At 40.0% G+C, this 21,286-nt stretch overlaps 1 protein-coding gene across 2 annotated transcripts in view; it reads left to right on the forward strand.

Moving 5' to 3' along the window:
• Window positions 1-21,286, forward strand: part of DOK5 (docking protein 5) — a 169,053-nt gene that overhangs the window by 35,088 nt on the left and 112,679 nt on the right. Inside the window, exon 1 of one of the 2 annotated variants that reach the window (XM_012467490.2) lies at window positions 6,666-6,722. The exons of the other annotated variant lie outside the window; for it this stretch is intronic. Coding sequence (XP_012322913.1) covers window positions 6,675-6,722 — 48 coding nt within the window. The 5' untranslated portion in view covers window positions 6,666-6,674. Of the gene's footprint in view, window positions 1-6,665; window positions 6,723-21,286 lie in introns of those variants that run through there. 2 annotated transcript variants of the gene reach the window in all.

A 21,286-nucleotide genomic window follows, 5' to 3' on the forward strand; every position in this document is an offset into this window, starting at 1 on the left:
AAACCCACGCCACCAGCCTTCAACAACAACAGCATTTATTATTTTCTGTGGGCTTATTGCTGAGCTAAATATTTTCGTATGTTTTTTCATTAAGCCTTACCTTGACTTCATGTGCTCGGTAGCATCACGTTGGAGGATGAGGGTGCTTTAAGTCACACGCTTCCAGGTATCAATCCTGCACTGACCACGTCCTAGCTTTGTGACTTTGGGCAAGTGGACTAACTCCTGGAGGCTCACATTTACCCATCTTTAAAATGGGGATACACTACATAGAGCTGTTGTATCAAGTAGGGTACTGTAGTGCCTGGTACATTGTAGGTGCTCAAAAAAAGTTATTTAGGGAAGTGAAGTCACCTGTTCAACGTGCTCATGCTCATACAACAGATATTTCCTCTGGCCTCATCAAAAGATGAAGCAAAGAAAGTAAAGTAGAAAAGGTGGTATATAGCTGATAATTTTTTTAAAAAAATGTGTTTCTGGTATGTTAGTAGGTTATATATAGTTTCTTGGAGAATTTAACAGCCACTGGCTTAGTCTTCATTCACTGTCAACTAACACTAGGTAAAGATTCATAGCTGGAATTTATATTAGTCATGGTGCAAATGGCAGAAAATTTGATCCAAACTAAGCAAAGAGGAAGGTATTGGGTTATCAGTTTCAAATGCCCAAGGGTGCATCTGGCTTGAGGAGTGGCTTGTTGCTGGAGTCAAATGAAATTGATGGGACCTGATTCTCTCTTGGCTTTGCTTTCCTTCATTCTCATACGGGCTCTTGTGGGCTTGCAAGATGACTGCAGTGGTTTGAAAATTCCTATCCTTTCAGGTTCTTACCCAGTGAGGGAGACAATGTACTTCTTTTTCCTAATGTTTACAGAAGCATTTTAAAGCCTAGCCTTCATTGGCCAAATGTCCACCACTGAACGAATCATGTGGCTCAGCTGATGGGGTAGGAGGATTGGGTCAGACGATTCAGTTTGCTCTGTTGAACTCCTGCTTAGTTCTACCTTATACACACCAACTGAGCAGAGGTGGCTTCACCAAAGAAATGTGGGGTGCTGTTTACCTGTGTGAATGAACAGATGCCCCATGACATAAGCAGTAGAAATCCACTAGACTACGGAATAACGATTAGATTCACCTGTGAATGTTGAGAGGTCTGCTTCCTTTCCTTTTTTATTTCCTGAAACTTTTCTGCAAAATATACTTATTCAGAGAATAAAGAAAAAATAAAGACTTACCCTTCTCAAGGGAAAACAGTCAACTATAATGCAGCCTTTTAGATTTTCTGCTGGTCCCGTGAATACTGTAATACAATGCTTATATTCAGACCATCATGGCATTTAATGGTGATTAGCAGGAACTCAAAAGGCACTGATTGACCTGGACAGTTACAATTTGTTAAAGATATGCATTGTTAAAAATGCAAATGTGCATTGTCAATTTAAGAAGTTGATTCTGCCATTTATAGAGAGAAGTTTATTTAGCTATGGTAACAGCAGCCAATGGCTTAATTATAGGCCCATTGATTCTTTGCCTTTGGGAGAGTGAGAGTGATAAAACATGGATTTTGTTAAGAAAGTTTGGCATTTTTAGTGGTATTCTTTCTTTCTTTTTGAGATGGATTCTCTCTCTGTCATCCAGGCTGGAGTGCAGTGGCACAATCTTGGCTCATTGCAACCTCTACCTCCTGGGTTCAAGCAATTCTTCTGTCTCAGCCTCCTGAGTAGCTGGGACTACAGGCATGCACCACCACGCCCGGCTAATTTTCATATTTTTAGTAAAGATGGGGTGTCACCATATTGGCCAGGTTGGTCTTGAACTCCTGACCCTGTGATCTGTCCACCTCAGCCTCTCAAAGTGCTGGGATTACAGGCGCGAGCCATCGCGCCCAGTCAGTAGTATTATTTTATGTTAAAATGTTGTACTTTGCTTTACTCTTACAAAAACACTTTTTTAAAAAAAGAAATTTGCTATGAAGGATAAACTGCATTTCAGTGATGTATATTGGACTTTGGCCTGAGTCACTGAATGGTTCTGGAGTAGTATGGTTCTGGAGAAGGCCATCACCAGAGCACCTGACAGCTGGAAGTGGAAGAGGAGTGCAAAGGATTAAGGGTAGGAGAGAGGAGCAAGAGCAGACATTTGTGGGGGCTACACATGTTTCAGAAACGTTGCATCAACTCTTATTTCCTCATAACAAACCCATGACATAGGTTTGTTTTGTAGACACTGCTGGAGATCTCACTGATGTCTCTTTCCTCCTTATTTACCAGCAGATCCTTGGGTTGTTTGGGATCATGCTATGCCCAGCTAAAGTAACTACATTTCCCAGCTCCTCAGCTTATGCTCGGTCACCCAGTAGGGCTTCTGGTAAAGCCCTTTAATAAGGGGCAGAGTCTGTTGGCAACTTGTCTTTTGCTTCTTCCCAGAGTGTACCCAGGGATGCTCCTGAAGATTGAGCAGTCATCTTGGGACTATGGGCTAATAAGACATAGTAATTAGCTTTCTGTTACATTCAGCTGAATGCAATTTCTAATTAGAAAAATATTATTCATAGTAGTTAATTGAGCTTTTCCGAGGGCATGCTATCTGCCAGGCACTATGCCACATGCTTTCTATTTATTATTTTGTTTAATTCTTATTACAACCACATTGTCAATGGTATTGGAAACAGCATCCCTATTTTGCAAATGAGGAAACTGAGGCATAGTGATTCTAAGTAATTTGTGAATGTGAGTCTATTTCACAGCAAAGCCTCTTCTCTTAAGCAAGATGTAAGTTTCACTTTTTATAATGGGCTTCTGTTACATTCGTAGGTAAAACTGAATGAAGTAGTAAGCTAAACAAACAAACATAACCTCCACTTTCTTGGAAGTGTTCACAACTGTACTCTAATTCAGGAGCAATAAAGAAATGGTGTATTCCATTTGACAAAGTAAAGAGCCGAGGTGTTAGTTAAATTTCTTTGTCCCAAATCTTAAAACTGATCAGCATCTATAGTCAGAATGGCTTCCAGGGATTGAGAAATCCAATTTCAGTTATTACCACTACTTAACTAGCTGGGGGCTAATTAACTGGCAATGAGGATTAACCAAGCTGCTCCTTTTCATTGTCCATCATGACCTCTCTATTACTGACTTACCTTGAATCTGTCCTTTTCAGGTATGTATCATTGACAAGCATTTTACCCTAGTTGGAGACATGGCTCAGTGTAGAGGACATACATGCTTTTGTCCCCCAAATAATTTATATTGACATTCCCAGTTGAGTTTCCTATTCTCAGAACTTCAGTTCTGTGAAGTGAGAATAACCATGATACTCAGCCGATAGGGCTATAGTGAGAAATATGGAAATTAATGGGTAATTGATGCACAGTAGATGATATTAATCCCAGGTGACTAACACATAGTAGGTACTTAAAAATGAGCTGTCGTTGTGGAAGACATAATTCCAAAGAGTCAAAAGCTCAGTTATCGTGGGGCAAATGAGGAGGGCTGCATAGAGATTATGAATACAGATCATTGCGCTATCTTAGTTAAGCAGTTGCTTTTTATATCTAGCCTGGGACCCAGCTTCATCAATTTTTCCAGTTTTTAAAAACAAAATTGGAAATCAGCTTTAATGTAAAATTTTGTCTTAAAATATTGGTTTGTTTTGTTTGCTTGTTTGCTTTAAATACTCTGAACGAACAAAAAAACATCCATTTGTAGGCCACCATTTTGCTGCCACTGATCATGTATTGCTTTCATTTATTCATTCAACAAACCATGGGGAGATTGGAGGTGATTTGGAAGTGCATCACTAAAAGGCTAGAGAATAAGACTGTCAAAGGAAGATTTTTTAAACGTGAGATTATTAAAGTTGAAGAAGAGTGGGCTGTGCATTGGCTAGTTAATAGTTTTCAAATATACAAAGGGATTTTAGACAGCTGATATTGACTGTCCTTTATCTTCTGGAGCATAGGGTAGAAAAGAAAACACATTTATTTTTCAGGAGAGGAATTTTGTATAAATACGAGAACAGTTTTCTGGATGCTGATATTAAGTTTCAGCCGAGGAAAGGGCTGTTTTCCTTTATTTTGCAAAGTTTCTTTTCTTTTCTTTTTTTTTTAATTAGGGCAGATTATCAGAGACACATTTGGTGGTTTTGATGAACTTGGAATGACCTCCCATTTGGAATTTTGAGGTTCAGATTACTTATTCTGAAGGGATTCAGTAGCTACACCCCACTTTTTGTATTCATTGTACACTGCAGGATGCAATTCAAGGGAATAGCTGGGAAGTCCAAAATGGTTTTGGATTCTGTTCTTGAGAGTCGCTGGTCCCTCCTAAACCATAGCTGTTCCAGTTGAGGGACATGTGGCTTTGAATACAGGCTCCTTTTGGAGTCCCCCCTGGGAAGTCACATCTTCTGGTTTGACAGATGCCAAGTTGACATTTTCCTTCTCTTTCATTATTCTGAATAATTTTGCAAAGCCCGCATCCTCCCAGTACTGTACTAAGTGTGAGAATTTGCCTTTTCCACTTGTGAAAATATGTCAAGCATTTGTAGGAGTCCAAGGTCATGCTTCAGTTTTCAGACAGAAGAGGAATTCCAAGAATTCCAGAAATGGCAGGAGATCTCTTTTCTTACTAACTTTGGTTCAGGTGTGCTTTAAAAATTCAACATTTAATGGGTTCTTAAATATTCTTTCCTTCTGCTGAGGAACTTCAAGTTATTTTAATATATATTGAGGGTTGCCCAGTAACTACAGCTTTACTAGCTTACTGAGAGAAGTTTTACTTTTTTTTTTCGCTAAAGAAAGACAATCAGGGAAGAGCAATTGGAGATGGGGTTCATGGAGAAAAGGAGGAAAAATATGGTGTCTCTTGGGTCTTGAGGGCATGTAAAAATGATGTTAGAAGAAACATGTGTAGGTCTTTGAGGCAATTGGAAGCAAATTCAAGGAAGCCATCTTCCACTTAATCTTTGCTAATGCTGAATAGTTTGAGTGAATTGTATCACAGGGAGTTGAATTATGGAAATGCTTGCCTGCCTTCCCTTTCTTCTTCTCTTCTTCCTTCATTTCTTCCTTTTTTTAAAAAAACAAAACAAAACATAGATAGGCTGGGCGCGGTGACTCACATCTGGAATCCCAGCACTTTTAGAGGTTGCAGCGGGCAGATCACAAGGTCAGGAGATCGAGACCATCCTGGCTAATATGGTGAAACGCCGTCTCTACTGAAAATACAAATATTAGCCAGGCATGGTAGCAGACACCTGTAATCCCAGCTACTCAGGAGGCTGAGGCATGAGAATTGCTTGAACCCGGGAGATGGAGGTTGCAGTGAGCTGAGAATCGCGCCACTGCACTCCAGCCTGGGCAACAAGAGTGAAACTCTGTCTCCAAAAACAAAAACAAACAAAATAAATAATCTTAGCGTTCTATGGACCTAACTTCAACTCTGAGATATGTGTTAGTTATAACTGATTTTTTTTTTTTTTGAGGTGGAGTTTCATTCTTGTTGCTCAGGTTGGAGTGCAGTGGCGTGATCTTGGCTCACTGCAACCTCTGCCTCCTGGGTTCCAGCCATTCTCCTGCCTCAGCGTCCTCAGCCTCCTGAATAGCTGGGATTACAGGCTCCCACCACCACTCCCAGCTAATTTTTTGTATTTTTAGCAGAGATGAGGGTTTCGCTGTGTTGGCCAGGCTGGTCTCGAACTCCTGAACTCAGGTGATCCACTTGCCTCGGCCTCCCAAAGTGCTGGGATTACAGGCGTGACCCCCTGTGCCCAGCCAGTTAGAACTGATTTTGTAACTGAATTATTTCTTTTCTTAATTCTGCTTCTTTTAACCTAGTGGAAAACAACCACTGAACAAGGTGAAAATCCAGTTGGAACCATCACCTATTTTCCTGAGTCAGTCCAGGTTTTTAACTAACTTGTAGATGATCTCAATGTTGAACTTTGCTGAGTTTTGTAAGGACGTGGAGATTTTATAAGCCAAGGATGTGGATATCTCTGGGGGAACATTTTTCTTGTCTACCACAGTACATCTTGTTGATATTGATTACTAAATCCTTACTTTGAAATCTTAAAACTGGGAACATCCTACCAATGTCAGTTCAGATACAAATTTGTTTGAGCTTGTGTTCTCTCTTGATTAATCCATGTCAGAAAGTTAATTCATTTACCAAGAAGAAAATCATTTCTTCTATTGGTTACCAGTGAAAAGTGGCGTAGTCCAACTAAAGAGAGCATGCAAAGATGGGTTTTGTACCTCCTGAGGAGATGCTGGCTACCCAGAAACGTAGACTAATAATACATAAGACTACTGGCCATCAGCCAGTTTTGCCAGGCGATGGCATGAATGTTCAACATATGCTTTTATGCAATTCTGTGATGCTGCAGTAATTGGGGAATGCATTAGCTGACAGCAGTCCCTGATTCCATCCATCTCTTTCTGGCTCTAGTTACTTCTGACTCATAAAGTGGACAGGGAAAGCAAAAAGAGAAGTGTGTATAATAGTAAAATGTTCACTTGCATTGTGTCATGTACCCTTAGGCTAAAGATAGACAAGCATCTCAGAATCTAGCTCCCATAGTCTCATTTCCCCGTATGTAATTCCTTAAGTGGGCAGAAGCGTATCTGGTTATATAATCCTGTTACAGTGGGAAGAGGAACGATATTTAAATATGCATGTGGAGAAATCATTGTCAGCTACAGATACATATTTAATTATGGTAAGAAAAAAAATCTATGAATTTGAAAATGATGTGGGGGTGGTTTTATTGAAATTGGGGTTCTAATTCAGTCTAAAAAAACTGAGCAGTGTTGTTGAAATGATTGCCTCTTAGGAGATAGTATGTGTATATGTATTCTATAGCTCTGCATTACTTAAAGAGGCTTTTACAACAGATGGAAAGATATAGTGAGAGAAGAAAATAATTTAAATTTAACTGTTTGTAAGTTCTCTAGCTTTAAGGACATATTGCCTTCCTTGGGTTGTGGGTAGAGTATGCTATCGTATGTGAACTGTGTGTTCCCCTTACAATATTCTGTGCTAAGTGCTCATGCTCCCCAAAATTCACGTCCCTTCAAATGATGGTGATGGGAATCCAACTCAGACAGTTTGACCCCAGCTGTGTGCTTTACACTGATCCAAGATATAGCCTAGCAATATATGATGTACAAATTAACATTCACGCATTGACTCAACTACAAATAGGTACTAAAAGTCAAGCTTTTTGCTAGATCCAAGAACATAGAAGTTGAATTTAGTTCTTGCCCTCAAAGAATGTACAGTTTAGGGGGTAGACCTACTTCTAAACTAGCAATTAAGTTTTTAATATCTATGCATTTATTCTACAACACTGAATTTAAAACAGGTTTTTCTCAGAAGCAATTCTGTTTCTACAAACTGTCACCAGGGCTTAGAATCCCTCATGTTACCAAGTTCCTTGAAAACCATGCTTATTGCTTTTAAATGCAACATACCTCAGGATTCATGTTTTTGCTCTATAGCAATCCTTCAATTCCCTTTTTTGTTTGAGAATTTGGAAATAATGTTGTATGCAAATTCACTAAAGAATTAGCAGAGCTGATTTGATTCAAATATAACTTCCCACCCTGTGTGCAGGGTCATGCCCCTGAGTTTCATATACATGAGTTCTAACCCCTTCTTTTCTCTTGCCAAGGCTTATCAGCATTTGGTTAACCTGCTTGGCTTAGCTTAGCTCCATTTTCTTCATCTGAATAATGGGCATAGGTATGGATTCTCAGAAGAATCAGATGCTATTTTGTAGAAGTCGTATAACAAGCTTAAGTTCTGAAATAAAACTAAAGCATCATGACGCAGGCAACATGAGATAAAATTATAGCCTAACCTCTGTGTATGTTGGAGTCACACAACTTGAATTACGTAGTCTTTGAGGTTTCATATGCTTAGTTTAAAGGCTGGCTGGCTTAGCCATTTGTAAGCTGTGTGGCTTTGGGTGATTTATTTAATATTTCTCTGTGTTAGTTTCCTTGTTAGTAAAATAAAATAATAATGTTTCCTTTTATAGGCTTGATAATGATGCTGAAGGTGCTAGTGGAGATGATAAAGTGATGATGATAATGATGGTGGTGATGACAGTGACTCTGCAATGGCTTGAAAATTTATGCACCCCCACCCCAAATTTAAATATTGAAATTCTAACCCCCAAGGATTTGGTAATAGGAGATGGGGCCTTTGGGAGGTGATTAGGTCATGAATCATGAATGGGAGTAGTGTTTTTACAAAACAGACCCCTGAATAGTCATTTGTCTTTTCATCACATAAGAACACAGCTAAAAGATTGCTGTCCGTGGACCGTGAAATGGGCCCTCACCAGATCCTGAATTTGCCAATGTCTTGATCTTGGACTTCTCAGCCTCCAGAGATGAGCAATACATTTCTGTTGTTTATAAGCCATTTAGTTTATGATGTTCTGTTATAGAAGTCCAAATGGACTCAGCCTTTTAGTTATTAAGTCCTTCCTTCTTGTCAGGTACTGTGCTGAGTACTCTACGTGCATCACCTCATAGCATTCTCAGTTGCCCTCTCTGGTAGTTACTATAATAATCCCTGTTTTCAAAGAGAAGTTGAGGTTCTTAGAGTTACTTAACATGTCCAGGCCCACCTAAGGCTCCAACCTAAGTTTGATTAACTTTAATACTTTTAATATATACTGTGTCTCAGCTAATATTTTTATTGTGCTCTGATAGTTTGAACTACATTCTCTTGTATCAAGAAACTAGGTGCAATAAAGATTAAAAGAGACATGATGTATGTTTAATATTTAGCATCTGTTCCATAGTAAATGCTAAATAACTACTAGATATTTAATTAGTATTATATCTATTTCTTTTTTAACTTATAAATGATAATAGTTATAGATTCTAATATTGCCTTTAAAATTTAAAACCATTCTGAAATGATGAAATGGTTTATTCTCCTCTACAAGGATGCAAAAGTTACTATTGCCCATATCACTGAAGATGAGGGAATGACAAGATTTTTACAATGTCTACTAAACAGGAAAAATAGATTCATCATTTAGGTTAAAGTTTCAAGTTTGAGTAAGGCTTGTTTTCTTTTTTTTTCAAATAACTAGCTTGTATTTTTAAATAAATATCTTAAAGTCTATAATATCATTATCTTATGATAAGGAAAGAGAAATAAGCTGTCTAAATATGATGCCATATGGCTGGGTGCAGTGGCTCACGCCTGTAATCCCAGCACTTTGGGAGACTGAGGCAGATGGATCACCTGAGATCAGGAGTTCAAGACCAGGCTGACCAACATGGAGAAACTCTGTCCCTACTAAAAATACAAAATTAGCTGTGCATGATGGTGTATGCCTGTAATCCCAGCTACTCGGGAGGCTGAGGCAGGAGAATCGCTTGAATCTGGTAGGTGGAGGTTGTGGTGAGCCAAGATTGCGTCATTGCACTCCAGCCTGGACAACAAGAGTGAAACTCCGTCTCAAAAAATAAATAAATGAAATAATAAATAAATGTGATGCTGTGCAAATTCATTTGCAAAAGAATGATGCATTTAGTAACTATATTTGTGAATTCGGCTCTATGCTATGAGATAACCAATTTGTCTTACTTTATCCTTGAATTAACACTGTTTAAGCTTCAAGGAATGTGAAGCATTAGAAATTGCAGATTATCTGTGGCGAATATGACTCCAAGCATTTAGTAACACCTCATTTCAAATTCTCAAGAGAGAATCCTGTTGTCTTAATGTTTTGGTCTTTGATATCCAAGTGTGTTTTAACTTCAATGATGCACATACCTGCCCACCACTGCTTTTTGACCTGCAGCCTCACTGAACATTTGAACTCTTGTTGCAATGCTTATGTTATTGGATCCCTCCACGTCCTTGCCACAGTTGATGGAACCAAAGGCATCTCAGTAGAACACTCCTAAGCCTGCTCCCTAAATGCGCCCCACAAGTCCTTGTCATCTCAATAAACGACATCTCCATTCTTCCACTTGCTTAGCCTATCAACCTTAAGTCACTCTCGACTTCTCTCTTTTTCTCACATTTCTCTTAGCAAAATCTGTTAGCACTGTGTTCAAAATACATCTAGGCTATAGTGATTGGTACTCCCGTTGTTTCTACTCTAGGACAAGATTTCATATAGAATCACCTGGACTATTGCAATCACCTTCTAAGTTACTTCCTTTTCTACCCTTGCCCATTTTTGATTGAGATGATATTTGAAACTGTAAGATCATGCCACTTCTCTGCTCAAAATTCTGCAAGTCTTGGCCAGGCATGGTGGCTCATACCTGTAATCCCAGCACTTTGGGAGGTCAAGGCAGGAGGATCTCTTAAGCTCAGGAGTTTGAGACCAACCTGGGCGACACAGCAAGACCTCGACTCTACTAAAAATAATAATAATACATTAGATGAATGTGTTGGTGTGTGCATATAGGCCTAGCTACTTGGAAAAGCTGAGGCAGGAGGACTCGTCTGAGCCCAGGAGGTTGTGGCAGCAGAGAGCTATGATCATGCCACTGCACTCCAGTCTGGGCAACAAAGTGAAACCCCATCTCAAAAAACAAAACAAAACAAAACAAAAAATACAAAAAACCCTACATGTCTTATATTTTACATAGAATAAAATACAGAGTCCTTCATGGCCTCTGGAGTTTCCCGTCGTTGTGTGTCTGCATCCTTCTGTGCTGTGGTCTCTTAATACCCTTCCCTTTACTCTGTAAGCTGACTTGCTTTTTCTTAATTATGGTAGGAACACTTGCCCCAGGGCCTTTGCACTTACTCTCTCCTGAGAATGATCTTTCCCTGCTTGTGGCTTGGCTTGCTCCCTTATGTCACCTGGCCTTCTGGTTGAATGGTGCCTGCTTGGGAGACCTTCAGTGAGCAAACTTTGAAGCAGCACCTCTCTCCCTCATGGCCCTTGCCATCTGTTATCTGGTATCATGCCACTTATCACCAGCTGTGGTATCCTTCTTTTTTTTAATGACATGACTTCTGACATCACATTTGCTGTTCTCTTTTTCCATACCAATGTTCTAGTTCTCTAATAATAATTTGTGCTCAGCAATTTAATTCAATGCTGGGGTCGTACAGATCCTGCTGATTAAAGGCTCAATCCCACAAGACTGTCCCCATGTCAGACACCAGCCACAAATGGGTCCCAGCCTGCCCCCATCCCCCGCCTCCCCGTTTAGCAGACTAGAAATTTCTAGGTTCCCATTCTCATGTTTAATAATTCACTAGAACAACTCACAGAACTCAAGAAAAACACTTTACATACATTTACTGGATTTTTATAAAGGATTCAACTCAGGAACAGACAAACAAAAGAGATGTATATGATACGGGGTGTGATGTGAGGAGCTTCCATGTCCTCTTGGGGGATGCCATCCTCCCAGCATCTCAGTGTGTTCACCAGTCTGGAAGCTCCCCAAATCTTGTCATCTAGGTGCTTTTATAAAGATTTTATTACTTAGGCCTGATTGATTAAATCACTGGACATTGGTGATTAGCTCTATCTTTAACCCCTCTCTAGTTGGAGCTGGGACTGAAAGTTCCAACTCTCCAGTCACAAGGTTGGTTCCTCTGCCCAATTCAGAGTCACCTCATTAGTATAAACTCAAGCCTGGTTGAAAGGGGCTAGTTATGAATAACAAGAGACACTCCTAAAACTCCAGTCACTTTTGTCACTCAGGACATTCCAGGGCTTTGGAAGTCTCTGTGCTGGAATCAGGGACAAAGATGAAATATATATTTCTTGTTGTTCACACCAGCCAAACTGCTTCATATTGTTCTTGGGTGCTGTCTGTTCCCACTTGCAAGAACTTAGCTCTACAGAAATAAGTCACTTTTGCCAGTTTTACTACTGGTCTCATTCAGTACCCAGAGCAGTGCCTAATATACCAGAGACCAGGGGTGTCTAATCTTTTGGCTTCCCTGGACCACATTGGAAGAAGAAGAATTGTCTTGGGGGGACCACACATAATATACACTAAGGATAAGGATAGCTGTTGAGCTTTATAAACACACACACACACACACACACACACACACACACACATACACCCCTACCTCATAATGTGTTTTTTTTTTTTTTGAATTGTACTTTAGGTTCTGGGGTACATGTGCAGATCATGCAGGATTTTTGCGTAGGTACATACATAGCAAGGCGGTTTGTTGCCTTCATCTCCCCATCACTTATATCTGGTATTTCTCCCCACGTTATCCCTCCCCACCCCCCACCACTCCCCACTGTCCCTCCCCTAGGCCCCCACAACTGACCGCAGTGTGTGATGCCCCCCTCCCTGTGTCCACATATTCTCATTGTTCAACATCCGCCTATGAGTGAGAACATGCTGTGTTTGGTTTTCTGTTCTTGTGTCAGTTTGCTGAGAATGATGGTTTCCAGATTCATCCATGACCCTATGAAGGACATGAACAGAGGCCTCAGAAGCAACACCACACATATACAATCATCTGATCTTTGACAAACCTGACAAAAACAAGTAATGGGGAAAGGATTCCCTCTTTAATAAGTGGTGTTGGGAAAACTGGCTAGCAATGTGCAGAAAGCAGAAACTGGACCCCTTCCTGACACCTTACACTAAAATTAACTCCAGATGGATTAAAGATCTAAACATAAGATCTAACACCATAAAAACCCTAGAAGAAAACCTAGGCAAAACCATTCAGGACATAGGCATAGGCAAGGACTTCATGAATAAAACACCAAAAGCAATGGCAATAAAAGCCAAAATAGACAAATGGGATCTAATTAAAATCCAGAGCTTCTGTACAGCAAAAGAAACAATCATTAGAGTGAATCAGCAACCAACAGAATGGGAAAAAATTTTTGCAATCTACCCATCTGACAAAGGGCTAATATCCAGAATCTACAAAGAACTAAAACAGATTTACAAGAACAAAACAAACCCATTCAGAAGTGGGTGAAGGATATGAACACTTTTCAAAAGAAGAGATATATGAGGCCAACAAACATATGAAAAAATGCTCATCATTACTGGTCATTAGAGAAATGCAAATCAAAACCACATTGAGATACCATCTCATGCCAGTTAAAATGGTGATCATTAAAAAATCAGGAGACAACAGATGCTGGAGAGGATGTGGAGAAATAGGAATGCTTTTACACTGTTGGTGGGAGTGTAAATTAGTACAACCATTGTGGAAGACAGTGTGATGCTTCCTCAAGGACCTAGAAATAGAAATTCCATTTGACCCAGCAATCCCATTACTGGGTATATATCCAAAGGACTATAAATCATTCTATTATAAAGACACATGCACACGTATGTTCATTGTGGCACTGTTCACAATAACAAAGACTTGGAACCAACTCAAATGTCCGTCAACGATAGATTTGATAAAGAATTGTGGCACATATACACCATGGAATACTATGCAGACATAAAAAACGAGTTCACACCTAATCATGTTTTAAGGAAGTTTACAGATTTGTGTTGGGCGACATTCAAAGCCATCCTGGGTCACATGTAGCCCATGTCTGCAAGTCTTGGTTGGGCACGGTGGTTCATACCTGTAGTCCCAGGACTTTGGGAGGTCAAGGCAGGAGGATTTCTTGTGCTCAGGAGTTTGAGACCAGCCTAGGCAACACAGCAAGACCTCGTCTCTACTAAAAATCATAAAAAATTAGCTGTATGTGTTGGTATTTGCATATAGTCCTAGTTACTTAGAAAGACTGAGGCCAGAGGAAGAGTTTCTACCAAAAAATACAAACTGTATTTTTTGGGCCAGGCTCGGTGGCTCACGCCTGTAATCTCAGGTCACAGGTTGGACAAGCTTGCCATAGATACTCAATCAGTACTTCTTGAATGAATTGTTTACGTTAATTAAATTGGACATTAGTTAATGCAATAGTTCATGGAGGAAGACCACAGGTAGAGGCAGACATGAATGGAAACATGTTCCACGAGGATCAGAGACAGAGAAGGAGAAGAAACAACATTGTTTTCTTTCTTTTTTTTTTGAGAAAGACCCTCACTCTGTTGTCCAGAGTGGGGTCCAGTGGTGTGGTCTCGGCTCACTGCAACCTCTGCCTCTCAGGTTCAAGCAATTCTCCTGCCTCAGTCTCCTGAGTAGCTGGGATTGCAGATGTCTGCCACCACACCTGTCTAATTTTTATATTTTTAGTAGAGACAGGGTTTCACCATGTTGGCCAGGCTGGTCTCAAACTCCTGAGCTCAAGCTGCTTACCTTGGCCTCCCAAAGTGCTGAGATTACAGGTGTGAGCCACTGTGCCTGGCCCAAAGGTGTTTTCTGAAGAGCTTTCTGGTTGGAATTTTACTTTTTCATGATACTTTGTTTTACTTCTTTCTCTTGGAAAATTCCCTGAGCTTTGCCTCTGTCCTGAAAATAAATTCTTTTCTTAAGTAAGGTTGAATGGGTTTTCCATTTGTTGCAAGCCAAAGTGCCTTGGCAAATGCAATCCTTCTGAGCCTATTAGAGTAAAAGAAATACGCTGCATAATAGGTGTTCAAAAATATTTGCCGAATGAATGAATGATTGCTACGAAGAGAAAGGCTTTTCCTATTGGCTCCAGGGAGAAAGCTCCAGCACACTTGATTGCTGTCTATTGTAGTGCCAAAATCAGAAACGCATTAAGCATTCTGAAAGGAATCATCAGCCTCTTTGAGGGCACTCTCCACTTTGAGAGGAACCATCAAAGTGGCCTCTTTGAGGGCACTGAACTTCAAAACTCCAATAGAAATGTTACAATTAACTGTATTTTTTGGGCCAGGCACAGTGGCTTACACCTGTAATTCCAGAACTTTGGGAGGCCGAGGCAGGTGGATTGTCTGATGTCATGAGTTTGAGACCATCCTGACCAACATGGTGAAACCCCGTCTCTACTAAAAATACAAAAATTAGCTGGGTGTGGTGGCCCATGCCTGTAATCCCAGCTACTCGGGAGGCTGAGACAGGAAAATCACTTCAACCTGGGAGGCGAAGGTTGCAGTGAGCTGAGATTGTGCCACTGCACTCAAGCCTGTGTGACAGTGACTCTGTTCCAAAGAAGAAATCAAATTAAATAAATAAATAACTGGTTTTTATTTTGTTTATTTATTTTTTGAGACGGAGTTTCGCTCTTGTCGCCCATGCCGGACTGCAATGGTACAATCTCGGCTCACCGCAATCTCCTCCTCCTGGGTTCATTCTCCTGCCTCAGTCTCCCAAGTAGCTGGGATTACAGGCATATGCCACCACACCCAGCTAATGGTGTATTTTTAGTAGAGATGGGGTTTCGCCATGTTGGTCAGACTGGTCTGGAACTTCTGACCCCAGGTGATCCATCTGCCTCAGGCTTCCAAAGTGTTGGGATTACAGGCATGAGCCACCGTGCCTGGCCAAGTAACCATATTTAAGGTCAGCATTAGGGACTGAATTTGTTCTGCCCCAGAATTGAAAACTTTGTTTGGATGCTGTTCCGTGAATCTCCTGCAACAACGGGCTTGAAAAGTTGTTCTGGACTAAAAGTTTGTTCAATGGGGGTTATCAGTGGTTGACCCTGTTCACCTCTCATCCATCCTATTCCATGCATCTCCCAGATCTAGCCCAACCTTAATGCCCTCCCATTGTGAGATGATGGAAGGCTGAGGGGAGAAAAGTAGTGTGGTGGAGGAGGGGAGGAAGATTGTGCTGGGGAAGTCTGGGACTGAAGCAGCAGAAGGGTGTTAGTGCTAAAGAAGGATGAAGTGAGAGGCAGCTTAGCTGCAGGTGGAGATCCAACTTGGGGTGTTTCTCGCTTTGCCCCTTTGTTCTCAGAATCAGGGTGGTCCACTTGACAACCTTATATAGATGCTGATAAATGGCCCATTAGAATGCAATGAAAATGAGCAGGGTATGCCCTTTGAAACTGCTACAGTTCTGGAAGCTCCTAACTCTGCTTTTCTGACCACGGGCTCCACTCGAATCTGATTTTAGGAAAATCCATTACCTGTGACTAACGCTGAAATAGCCTATTGTATGCCTCAGGACCTGCCTTCTCTCCTGGAACCATACTGTGGGGTAGCTCTGAAGATGTTGGTTGTATTTCCTTCATTATTCAGTGGGAAAAACTGAGACCAAGAGGAGTTAGAGAATGTGTTTGCCCAAGGTCACACAGTAGAAGGATAGCTGGCTTTCAAACTCAGCTTTCTCTGACTATTAAAGCAAATTTATAACATACAGCATTTCTTGAAGTTTTAATATTCTTCCTCTGCTAACTTGTTTTATCTTTCTTGATAACTAATTTTCGCTAAGACAATTTGCGTGCTCTTGAGCTTATAGCTGAAAGTGTATACCAGTTTGAAAATCTGTACCAGTCCTTCTTTAATTAAAAATCAGGCCTTAAAATTGGATGGAAAAGGTTGAGTTTTTGTTACGCTTTGTAGCTTGAATGTTATCGTGCTTGGTTGGGATTTGTTTTCAGCCAGAGGATAGCCCTTTGGAGAAGAACATTCTTTGGGGATGTTCCCAAGCGGGTGATGGTCACTGTCCAGTGGAAGAGCAGGCGGAAGTTCTTGCCCTACTCACGTGTTAAATATTCCAAGTGGCATTGCTCTGAGCACTTGTTTATTTATAGTGGGTCTAATTATGAGTGTCCTTGCCCTGAAAGGAAGTTGTTTTCCCCAAGGGTGGGTGACAGACCGACAAACTAGTGTGCTCTAGCAGGAGTACATGGAATCCTGCTCTCTTAGTTGGTTGAAAATCATTATAATGACCCAGCCAATTAACTAGGAGGTATAGAGGAATATTACAGTATTACAGGGACAAACGGAAATATATCGAGTGGGTGAAAATCAATTCTCCTTTGGACTTGAACATTAAAATTCTTATTTTATTTTCAAAGATACATCCTTTGAACGTATTTATGCAGGGAATATGCGCTGTCAGAGAAAACAGTCATTGAAGCACCGTGAAGCGCAGGTAACACGGTAACACGTGGTGCTTTTGTTAGTTTTTATACTGTACTTTATTTCTGAATGGCTGATAATTGTGAGCCACTTAAGGCTACAGATAAGAAAGAATATAGAAAAATCTCGATGCAGATCTGGTCTTGAGATGTCAAAGCCTGTTACTTAAACTGTTATGAGTCTCTTCCTGTATACAATGGAGACACTAATAATACTAGCCCAGAGAGTTAAATAGGCTACATTTATGTAGAAATCCAGATTTTAGGCTTTTACTAAATATTGACCGTTATTATTATCCATTTGAAAGTAAACCATGTTTTGCTGCCTATTTTTATGCGGTAAAATTTTTTATATCTTTGAAAAGGTAATTTAGGCAATCCTTTGATCTCTGCTGAAATGATAGAGGGATTTGTTAGGAGTTGTATTCAGGCCTCCTAATGCTTCCCATTTGCTGATTCAATGCATTTGGAAGATTTGCCTACAGATTTGGGGCCAAACATTAAGACTCAAATAGACTTTTTGTTTTACATTTGTGCGCTTGAGTGCGATATTTTTTCATGCCAGTTTCCAGCGACGGGCTGCGTTGTTTCTTTTCTGTGGCAACCAGTTTCCCTCACTAAGTTTTAGTCTTTACATTTCACTGCCTCTCCCAGTTGAGGTTCACTCTTCTCTGATCTCTGGCCCAGAAGCCTGCTTGAAAGTAAACCAATATATATGTTTTTTAAACTATTTCCTGCATTTCTCTCTTTTAGGTTTGATGGGGTCAGATTTCAGAATTGCCAAGTTGTTTCCTCCTTCCTCTATTCATAATGTTGGATAAAGACGGGCTGTTTAAAGAGCACTTTCGGTCTGAGGGGCGTCTTTTCTCTACATTGTGAAGGATGAGGCCCCAAAGCTAGGAGGACGACAGCATGGTGCCAGGATCCGTGGAGTTTTAGCTAGTGAATATTCAGGAGAGAAACGTATTTGTGTCCTTTGATCCAGAGCTGGCTACCCGGGGTGCTGGCTGGCAAGTGAAAGGAAATGTGGAAGCTGACGAGTTAGATGTTAAATAACATTAGGAGTCATGATCCTCTTCTTAGGACTCAGACTGAACTTTCTTGTTGCGAACACTTGGTTTGATTATGAAGCAAGTGAGTATTTGGCAGAAACCAAGCATATGTGATTTTTAAAAACCCCAAAATTTAAGAACACAAAGATGTCCAATTTCTAGAAGTTCCCTAGAGCCATGTAATTAAATTAAACTTTGTGGTTTTTTTCAGAAATACCTGGAAAACCTCCATTTCCCAATAATAGATATCTATTTATACACACGGCTGTGTCTGAACTCCCAGAGAAAAGAGTGGGGCTGTCTGTTTTCAAAAAGCAGTCTTTTTTCCCTTTCTGAATACCAGTAAGAAAGAAAAGCGTAATTTCTTATTCAGAGGTGGCGATGCTTTAAAGTCAGTTGCTTAACTAGAGGCAGGTAATGTCTATGAAACAATGAGGTTGTAGTGATTATAGACCATGTTACATATTAAGGTACAGTTCTTGTTTATTTTGTTGTCGTTGTTTAATTTTACTAGAAAGTGATTCAAAATAGTTGAGGTTTCTGTATAGGTCTGATAAGGATACTGAGATAATTGTACTTTTAGAGGAAAGAACAATTCACAAAAGCTATTTCCTTAATATTTGTGTCTAAAATTAAAAGCTTGAGCAACTTGCTTGAAAACACAGATTTTGAATGATGTATGGGGTCTGTTTTATCCATACAATTGCAGTTCTAACTCCAGTGGCAAATTTCAGGATCTTTCGTTCGAAATTCACCTTCTGTTTGAGAAGGACCATTAAAAAAATTTATTTTTGATTCAGTTTTTTTCCTCTACAATTCATAGCTATTTTATCGTTTGACCAATGAAGATACATTGCAAGTGTATGTTCATGTGCTTAGGATTTTATGAAGCTCCCTTAAACTTGCAATTCCCTGGTGGTTACCAGGAAACAGCCCTCATCTTGCTGCTTCCACAGAAGTATATGTTGTCATGGCATCCACAGCTACATTCAAATCAAAGAGCAAACCTCTCAGGTTTGTGTGCTATTAAGTGATATATGCTTCAGTCTCCACTATGAGGGAAGTTAACCCCAGAGAGCTTTTTGTTAGTTTCCCAAAATGAAAGCTGGCACACAAAGTTACTTCCCTAAGAACAAAGTAAAATTTAATGCCCTGGGAAGGTGGAAGTGAGTAGAAATGGATTTGGGAAAGAGAGCGTTTTAAACAAGAATTCAACAAAGTGGCAAAGGAATACAGGGAAACAGTTTGTGTCCACCAGTAGGCTTTAAGGTCAGTGTATCCTTGCAGTAGAAAGTTCTGTGTGCATTAAAAAGCAATTGTTAGAGCTATGGATATTAAGTGAAAAGTTGTCTTTGATTTGCTTTCCACAGGAAGAGTAAAGGAGACCATTATGGAACATAATACTTGATGTGATCCTCTTAATTTTTAAAAACACACATATGCCAGGCGGGGTGGTTCACACCCGTAACCCCAGCCCTTTGAGAGGCTGAGGTGGGTGGATCACCTGAGGTCAGGAGTTCGAGACCAGCCTGGTCCACATGGTGAAAACACATCTCTACTAAAAATACAAAAAATTAGCTAGGCATGATGGTGGTCACCTATAATCCCAGCTACTCCGGAGGCTGAGGCAGGAGAATCACTTGAACCTGGGAGGCGGAGGTTGCAGTGAGCTGAGATTGTGACATTGCACTTCAGCCTGGGCAACAAAAGTGAAACTCTGTCTCCAAATAAACAAACAAAACAAAACACTACCACCAACAAACCACACATACATGTATAGACAAATAGGAAGACAGAATTGTATTTCTGTTTGAATTAGGTTTGGCTGCATATATGCTCTGACTCAGAATAATAGTGGCTTATTAAGGTCGTTTAGTTTTCTGTCATGGGAAGGAAGTCAAAGTTAGTGTCGTAGTTCCATGGTCAACAGGAAACTTGGTTTCTTTCACATGTCTGCTCCACCATTCTTGTATATGGTTTCCCACCTAGAGGTTACCTCAAGGTCCAAGATGGCTGTTGGACGTTGAGGTAACCCTCTGTCCCTTCTCTTAAAAAAGCCTTCTTGGAAAGCTCACACAAAACTTCTTATATCTCCTGGACCAATATTTGGTCACTTGGCTTTACCTGGAAGAATAGAAAATGCAGTCTCTTAGCTGGCACACTGCCTAGGTTTTGTACTACCAAATAAAAAGAGAATGGCTGTTGGGAGGCAGCTTTTTGAAACTGCTGCAGGTGACATACTTTGGGCACTAGAAGTGGAGATGGAGAGCAGGAAACCCTCCATTTTCTTCTTTATATACTTTTGTACTGTTGCATTTTAAATAATCAGTAAAAAAAAATCTGAGGGATGCATATTTTAAAGAAGAAATAGGGCCGTTAAGTGGAGTTGTGGTAAGTCATCAGTCCAAGATTAGCGATGCAATAGGAATAATGATTCTCCATCTTGCTTGGACACACTCTTAAATGTTAAAGCATCTTTTTATCTTTGAATGAATCACCTCCTGCATGACCTTTGCTGGGTCCTGAGTGGGGTTAGACAACCAGGTGTATACACGATTTAGATTTCATGGTCTTTTAATCTCTATTAAAACTATCTGCAGAGATGCAGTTCTAATGACAAATGCTAATTATTGGCTATCACTTAGCCTTCTAATGATTAAATGCAAAAGGCCTTAGGGTGCTAAGGAGGATAGACATAATTATAATAATAAAACTAAAATATATGGAATGATTTATTGAAGTAGTATACTCCATTGAACAGGAGTTGCTCTTCAATTGCAGTTTTAGTATTCTACACCTCAATTTCTCACCTTGAAATACTACTACTAATAATAGTTTCTCTATATATCATGGAATTGTTGTAAGAGTTAAAGAGGTTTATGCTGATTAGGTGACTGACACTTAATAAATGCTCAATAAATGCAAGATGAGGATGATTTTGTTGTTGGCATACCATGTGCCAAGCATTCTGTAATTATTTTGAATTTTACCCCCAACAACAAGTTTGTAAGGGTGACTTAAAAAAAAACAGCATTATCGGGATATAATTCATATACCATAACATTCATCCTTTCAAAGTGTATAATTCAGTATTTTTACCATATTCTTGCTGTTGTATAACCATCATCACAGTGTAAATGTAGAACTTTTTCATCATTCCATAGAGAATTCCCCTATCCATTCACAGTAGTCACTTCCCGTTTTCCCTTCCATCAGTTTCTGAAAACCATAAATCCACTTTCTGTTTTCATACATTGGCTTCTTTTGGAAATGTCATATAAATGTCAT

Source organism: Aotus nancymaae, unplaced genomic scaffold (assembly GCF_030222135.1).
Source record: "Aotus nancymaae isolate 86718 unplaced genomic scaffold, 86718_ANA_hifiasm-v0.15.2.pri h1tg000029l, whole genome shotgun sequence".
Classification (NCBI taxonomy): Eukaryota; Metazoa; Chordata; class Mammalia; order Primates; family Aotidae; genus Aotus; species Aotus nancymaae.